Source organism: Dicentrarchus labrax, unplaced genomic scaffold (genome assembly GCF_905237075.1).
Source record: "Dicentrarchus labrax unplaced genomic scaffold, dlabrax2021, whole genome shotgun sequence".
Classification (NCBI taxonomy): domain Eukaryota; kingdom Metazoa; phylum Chordata; class Actinopteri; family Moronidae; genus Dicentrarchus; species Dicentrarchus labrax.
Genome location: NW_026136720.1, coordinates 5928923 through 5937351, shown reverse-complemented (window position 1 = coordinate 5937351; position 8429 = coordinate 5928923). Strand labels below are relative to the sequence as shown.

At 41.0% G+C, this 8429-nt stretch overlaps 1 protein-coding gene across 3 annotated transcripts in view; it reads right to left on the bottom strand.

The window, feature by feature from the left end:
* Positions 1-2006: 2006 nt before the first annotated feature.
* Positions 2007-8429, bottom strand: part of tspan9a (tetraspanin 9a) — a 159506-nt gene continuing 153083 nt past the window's right edge. For all 3 annotated transcript variants that reach the window (XM_051381503.1, XM_051381504.1, XM_051381502.1), the window contains one exon: positions 2007-7653. In XM_051381503.1, coding sequence (XP_051237463.1) covers positions 7582-7653 — 72 coding nt within the window. In that variant the 3' untranslated portion in view covers positions 2007-7581. The remainder of the gene's footprint in view (positions 7654-8429) is intronic.

Sequence of the window (8429 nt, the reverse complement as noted above, 5' to 3'; positions counted from 1 at the left end):
CAGCCTGCTGCCAGATTGTAGACCTTTCACCTCCACGCACTCTCCGTTACCTAAAAGTTACTAGATCCTGTATCGTAGGCCTACAAGCATATAGCCCTCTTGTTTCAACATCAGTGTTTATTGCTTCTGAAAGGATTGTATTGTAGTCTGCAGATTACCGCTTCAAAGAAAGACGTTCTCCTGCAAAGAATTGAGCTGAATGACAGTTGACAAAGGCTGGACAATGACATCTTTGTGAGGAAGGACATGTAATGTAGTTAAATCAGTTACATCAAGCAGTTTGCTCTGATGTTTCCGCTGTGCTGTGTCCATTTGTGCTTGAGAGTGAATCTGCTGAATTTCAGCCAAATAACACTCACATGAATCAAAAGGCAAAATGTCAGGCCACCTATTCTGTAATGAGATTAAGATGGAAAACTCAATTGATAGTCGTCTGGCAAAATGCATCATCTACCCGAGTGATAGAGGGATTATCTGAGGATAGAGTAAAGAAAGAAAATAATAAATCACATAACTGATTTTATGTGAATATATAAAAGATCCCCTACTGGCTCCCTAGCTCTATCTTCTAACTGTAGCTTATGATTCAGAAATGTAGTCTGAACTGTCCTTGACGATGGGAATACTGTATGTGAATACTTAATCACAAGGTTGGGGTTTTTTTTTCATCATTATATCAAGTATCAAGTGTAAGTGTCTCCAGTGGAGTGACAGAAGGACACGAGGTCCCTCAGGTACCTCAGTGCCTTGCCAGAGGTGCATGAAGACTTAATGAGGTTGATGTCTGTTTTGTAGATAATATACAACTTTCTTTTGTCCCACAGACACATAATTGGAATTTACCCTTCCTATTCATGCAACATCTTGCTTATATAATTCAACCTAGAGTATGAGTTTTGTGTTTCATAGCAATGCGTTTCATAATAGTGAATGAGCTTGTTTCACAAAATGATATAAAAAGCTATTGCCTGACTAATGTCATTAAATATTAGGCTACTGTCAGCCCTGTAAAACCATCATGTGACATTTTTTTACCCTTTTGTTTTTGCACAGATTAAAAAACTAAATATAACATGTTGTGGTGCTGGTACAGTTAGCGGCTGCTAGCTGTAGCTTCATATTCATCATACAGACATGAGAGTGGTTTCAATCTTCCCATCGATTTCAATGCAACATAAGTTTGATGCTGTAGCTAACTAGCTAACACCAGGTAGTGTGAATTGATTCGACTGAAAGGTCCAGTGTGTAGGATTTAGTGGCATCTAGTGGTGAAGTTGCAGATTGCAATCTGGGAATGAGAACCAGGCCGTGAAGTGTGTAGGTCGGAGAAATAACAGTGGCGGGGAAAAATGCAAAAGGCCCCAGCGACAGCAAGTGTTTGTCCGCTAGTGTAGAAACACGGCGGTTCAACATAGCGGCCTACATGTAGATAACAACGGCTCATTCTAAGGTAACGAAAACACAACGATTCTTATTGTCAGGTGATTATACACCAATAAAAACCTATTCCATTGCTGCCAATAAAGCCTGCTAAATGTAACACACTGGACCTTTCAAATGCAATTGTAAATGTTAATGTTATAGAAGTAAACTGATTTCTAGCGTCCTTCAGACAGGACATAGATGCTTTAAACTAACTGAAGTTTTAACCAATTGTGTAATGCTACAGAAAGCCCAAAGCAGTATTAGTCATGCTGTATTTGCATGTGAAGTCATGTCAAAACAGCTTGACAAAGATCGAAAAGCCTCAGTGCTGTGCAGTTAAAAAGATAGCGGGTTTACTTTGGGAAACACGACAGATTGGGAATATATAGTAGCAGATACAATCTGCATATCAGCTGCAACGCAGGTTAACAAGCCGAATAATGCTGCGTGGAGACAAACTAAACAGTCTCAAAAAAAGAAAATCCTCCCAATTCAGGTTAATGAAATGAGCTCTGCTGAGGATGAGGGGAAAACAACGTGAAATGCTGCAATAACAATTAGGGTAGAAAAAGTATCCAGGGTTGATTCTGTTCACTTTATTTCAGTACATGTTACTCATACAAAATAATCTGTACAAAGGCTAAAATAGGTCATATTTTGCATAGAAGGAACAGTGATGTAAAACAAAAAGCCAGGATGGAATGGCACAGTAAACTCCACTCACTATCACACACGGGCCGGATAACAATTAGGTTTAAAAAGGGATAAAGCTCCATACAAAAATACTCTTCTGCTCACTCCATGCTGTAGAAACACAAGACAAATTGGCCATGGTTCCCACTTTCATCATCTCCCTTTTGTTCTTTTAGAAAAAAAAAACAAAAAAAAAAAAAAAAAAAAACGTCTGCCTAACTGCCTGACTACCATTAGCTCATCTCAGCGTCTTTTGGACAACAGTCCCTCAGGTTTTGTTATTTTTTTAAAAAGAGGCCATTTTAAGACGGCAATGCCACTCTCTTTCATTCAATGCACCATGGGATCTGCTGTGACACCGCTCTACTTTGCTCTTCCTGCCAAGTCCTGTCTTCCAACCCCAAAACATCAAACACTGTTTAAATGCTGCCTACATAATTGACAGTGACATAAAAAGTGAATACATCAGGAGCATCGAGTCATTAAACATGAAAGGCAATGAGCGTACGGTTTCGTGGAATTTTGTGACACTCTTTCCTTTATTTAAAAAATAGTTGATTTAGAGAATAAAGAGAAGGTAGTGCACCACCTAGTATAGATATTCAGAGTGCTTTCACATGTAGCAGAAAACTCCACAGGACAAGGCTGGCAGGTATCACCCGGCAGAACACAACATCAAACACACCATTTCTAGAGCATACATTTCCACTGCTCAGATATTGAGCTTTAGCACGGGGGAAGGATTAGGAGGAGATTACAGAAATAATATGTCAAAGGTGGCAAATAAAAAGAAAATAAAAATCTGTTTCTATGTCTCAAAATTCTTCACAGCAGACAAAACCAAATTACTGCATGTGCGTTCTTCCTTTACCATCTCTGTGGCTTACTGGTAGTGCTTCCATGGATAAGAGGGAATACTTTATGTATATATATATATAAAAGAAAAAACATACGGAAAATGTATCTTAGAACAAGATGCAAATGCAGTCAAATAAAATATGAAAACCATACTGACAAAAACACAAATTTACATCAAATTTACACTGCTCCTGTACTTTAAAAGAAGAAACCAGAGGCAGAAAAACAACCAATCAAAAGTGACTAAATGGATAACATAGAGGTGGAAGAGCATGGGTTGTTAGGCAATTCAGAACTAGAAAATGGCAATTAAACTGATTGCAAGTGGCGGACGTAAAGTATGACAGTAAGTTACATCAGTTGTAAAAATTAGCATATTTACATCCGGGGCTAACGTACAGGGCTGATACACTGTGGTGACATGAGCTCTGTGTTGTGCATTGTCGTCTAATAGATCATGCTCTACAAATACATAATGGGGCCTTACACTGGCAGTTTTAAATGACATACTGCAGATTATACCAGCACGTCCTAATTTAATTAAACTAGGTCCTAATACAGAGAAGCACGACGACAAGCGTGCGGTATGTCTTTTGTGGGCTTCACCCGATGCTATATGACAGATTTCCTCTTTCTATCAATTCTGACTTAATTGCTTTAACTGCCCGTAGCAATGTTAAGACAGAAAGGCATTTTTGCACCTTGTAGAGGGACATCACAAAGACTATTCCTGAAAAACAAATGCTTAATGTAACATTCTTACAATGAGTGAATATGAGCCTGTGTCACGAATGGTGGAAAAAAAAAAAGCCAGTAAAAGCAGCCTACAACAAGCGAAACACCAGTATATCGTATAAAAACAAACATTAAAACAGCGACAACCAATGTACAAAAATAACATCATTAAACAGCTCTTGTTAAAATGGCATTCATCCCTGCATTCTAAGAAACATGTAGCGACATTTTCTCTAACAAAACCATGAAAACTAGTGGCAGAGTTGAAAAGGAGTTCACACGGAGCAGAAAATGTCTGAATGTCAGCACCGGCAGATCAGTCAGGGGCAAAGACTTCCACGGTTTGCAGGCTGGCTCTCTGAAATTTGACGTCAGATTTGGAGGCAGACACTGGATTTGTTTTATTTCTGCCATTGTCACATTTTCAGTGACATCTGCGTTCAAACACTCCCCCCCCAATGCAAGACAAAGCAACACAACTAAATATTTATCTTGGGTTTCTTCTGAACTTCTTGCCTGCAGTAAGGTTACAATGCAGTCTGATTTACAGAACGGTTACAGCCATTTCCCCTACAACCCCTCCCGGGTGCAGAATATACCTCACATCTGCTTCGAGGCATCCCAAGAGCCCAGCTGTATTTCTTCAGTCCTGCCAGCTACTGTATATGTAGTGCCGGGTGTCTGCAGAGCGAGGAAGTAAATAAAGGATGTGTGGAGAGTTTGTGGAGGCAGCCAAGCAGAGGAGATGTGACCACTCGTGCCTGCGCTGTACATCAGCAGCTGTCATGTTCCCCCCGTGGACACAACAAGAAGAGTTGGAGCATATGGGGGGCAGGCAGTGAATCACAGCCAGCAGGGTCGCCGCACATCATAGCCCAAATCTGTTGCTTCCTGATGCACGAACCCTGCTCGTCCTAAAAAGGTATCACTCAGATTAAGTCATTATAAAACTGATAAAAAAGGATGACTTTAGGGGGTACTCAGAGGCAAACAGGCTGCCTGACTGGAAAAATGTCTAATGAGTGAATCTTGGTGGGTCATTTTTAATTTCCTTGCTGTGTCATTTGTTTGCCCATGTAGCAGCAATGCACAGTGTCTGAGTTCCAAGGCTTCTTCCAAAGCAACAAGCTCTCCTGTCACCGATTACCTTGGATACTATTTAGAAAACAGCCACTTCTGGTCCCAATTATTTCTCTACTCGGTTTCCAACAGCTGCAAACAAACGATCACCTGTGTTCTCCTATTAAAGGCTAATTCTAGTTCATGGTCTTATTTTTGTGGATTTAGCCATCATCCCTATCACTAATAGTACTGCAAGTTATTTGCTGAGATCTGGGAAAATGAAAACATTTATAAAAAGATGTCTGCTTTTTCACCAATTGAAATATGTCTGCTCTTGTACCCACTGATGGCTGTTTTTTTGGTTGTAGAAGGAAAAAAAAGGGAGATGTCTTCCTGTCAGAAAAATTGGCTGTTTCCAAAATCTCCATTTGCTATATAGTGCACTATTTTCACTGTCCCACATTTCCTCAATCTGAATTCTGAGTGTGAAATTTCCCACAATGGACAGGTCTAATCAGCCAGATTAATTGAAAACACTTCTATGAATGCATTTGCATATTTCTTCAACCATTGTGAAAGATGCCAACAGCTTCTCGCAGTCACGCTTGTGTCAACTGAAAAGGACGCTGTCACATCATTTAGATAAGTCACTGGACACAGTCTCACAAGCAACATGTCAATTCTGATTATCATCCTATGGAACATTAGCAGTCAGTCATCATTAAACAAACTCCCAGAGTAGCCACAGTTATTTGGAAGAGAAAACAACAGTGAACAGTCCACGTGTGCGCGATGATGGATTACTACTGATATTGAGACTTTCTGTTTTGTGAATGAAGTGGTAGCTAATCTGGTTAAACTGTTGTATTGTTTACAACCTGTCTGCTCGCTTGTGTCTTGTCCAAGTTGGACATTGTTGAAATGTTGTAGCCATGTTCTCAAACCTCAGCATTTACTTTAGTGAGTATGTTGTTGTCATACATGATGGCCCAAGCAGATCGTTTAACATTAAGCTAGTCCTTTACCCCACTGCCTCTCATATACTCACAGGCATTTTGAAGCCTAGGGTGCACACACTGGAGGGCATTTTCTTGAAGTCGCCACAGCTTTAAGAGTATTTTCAGTTTTAAGGAGGCAGGCTTGTGCTCAGGCCTCTTGCAAGAAATCAGTGGTAAACAGACATGTCCTACAGGGCATGTTGCCATACCTTTCTGTCTCAGCTTTGATCTGCCTGCGCCCCCTCCTCTGAGGCTGCTAGAAAAGGAAGTGTAAGTAAAATGGGTAAAGTTGCAGACCTGAGGTGTAACCTTGTGATGAACAGGAATGTCAGCAGAGGTATTATGTGTACGTATGGAGTGTGAAGCTCATTGCTTTCTGACATGTGGGAAGGAAAATTGGAGTGAAAAAAAAAAGAAATGGAAGAGGGGGCTGACAGTCGGAGAAAGGAAGAATGAGGAGGGCAGAGCAAATGGATGAAATCTCAAGAATATAGAAGAGAAAGTCTCTCGCCGCTTCCACTGACGCATTTGATGGCAGCACAGAGACAACATGTCTGCTGTTTTCAGCCCACTGTGCCCTTGCTTCTGTGTGTTTCTATGGCCTGATTTTTTTCCTCTGCACCTTGGACAATCTGATAAAACACCCCAAACGAATGTTGCGCACACACACGCGCGCACAAAAAATTCAGTATGTATTCTCGAAGGGGTACCTTCATCACCCAGATCTCTTCACTCGACAGTCCTGGCGGGGCCCTAATAAACAGCCCATTTTACACCATTTGTATTGTCTCACAGCCAATGGGAATACTGCTGCTGTGTGGCAGTACAAAGTGTGTGTGTGTCTGTGTGTTCACTGACAGATTTGTGCATTACAATTTATTATTCAGAGGATACTGCAGAATTTGGTATGAAATAAATCCACTGATGATTCCTCATGCTCACATGACGTTCCTACAACACGCTCATTCTACCCAAAGCTCTATAGCCGAATGAAAAACATATGAATCATAGATTACATTTAACAGCACCCCGACATGTCTGTGCCCCTCTGCAGCAACGTCACGTCAAATCCAAACCGCCCCCACACACACACACACACACACATACAAACACACTGCATGTCTGAGAGCTCATTGCACCGATCTGTTTCACACTTGTGTTCACAGGAGCATCAATGACATACTTACAAAAAAAAACAAGACAAAATGAAGACGTTTGACATTTCGACGACAAAGTTAAATCTGTAAAGTAGAAAACTAGCATGCCATGTTGGAACTTTTTTCATTTACAAGTGAAAAGGGGGCTTGACTTTAATCAACATGAAGAAAAAAAGAAAAAAAAACTCCACAAGGGGTGGAGGGTATCATCAGTTTCATATGTTCTCTTTGCCTCTCAGTGGGGTGTGTGGGCATTAGTAAAGTCTTCATTGTCTCAAAGTCTGTCCTTCTTTCCAGCAAAATGTTAGTCCAAGCAAAAAATATATAAAATAAAATAAAATAGAAATGTACTCAAGAGGAGTGACAACCAATGGGATTCTCTTCCTTGCCAAAAGTAGGTGTCCTTTCTCTTCCAGTTGTGTTACTCTTTGGCAAAATGAATGGTGAAAGGGGAGAGAAGAAGAGAGCGGGGACACAGCTGGAATCTGTACAAAAGATCTGGGAAGAGGGGTGGGGGTGGGGGGGGGCAAAGGATGCTTTAAAGAGGTTGTAAAGTGATGTGTGGGTGGGGTGGGGGAAGCAGGGGTGTTTAAATCAGAGTCTTATCCCATCAGGCAGTGGGGCTCCTCTCCGCTGGGTGCCTCCCCTCAAGGCTAAGCGTCGTACTTCTTTCCCGTTCTGTGGATGTGGTGGAACAGCGTCATGGAGAACGCCATGCCCAGGAGCTGCGGAGGAAACGAGAAGGAGATAGTGAATTTGTGTCTGCATGTATTGTGTATATATATATTTATGTGTGCGGTTACGTATGATGTATGTATGTCTCTGTGTGGTGTTTTTGATGTTGATGCCTTGGGCTGCTATGCATTTTTTTTGATTCACAATAAATCCTGTGGCGAAGCACGAGCACATTTTCGTTCACTCTCGTTTTCTCAGATGGCCTTCAAATGCAAGCTCTGGAATCTTTGTGATAGAAAAAAAACTTACAGCGAGCACAAGCATTAAGTCAATGAAGTAAATTGAGATGCCACTGAATCAAAGTAGCCAGCTATCTCTTTGAAGTTTCCATTACCCCTGATACTTCTACATCAAACACAGTCACAAGGCTGATCCTAAAACCATTATCTGGCAAAGTTCGGATGGCAGGGATACTGCAAAGTACTGTATGGTGCATAGTCTTTACTAAAAAGGCAACGTGGACTTCCTGCAAACAGCTTCCACTGGGGATTCCTACAGGATGTGATTAGCCCGGAAAAGCTGCTGATTCTCTTCTTTTAGTTTCAGTCAAAAGCTAATTCTGCTTAAGAGAAAATGCTACCTTAAGCTGCTGTCAATCAAAACATGAAGTGCCATTTGAGCTAAACAGCCAGCTAAGAGACAAGACTCTTCAAAGAGCAGTCATCATCCATACACAAGTAGAGCCGGCATTTCTATTTTCTATTTTATTTCTATTCAAAGTCACAGATGCTGCTAGTCTAAATCATTCATAAAGCCAGTTCTCTAT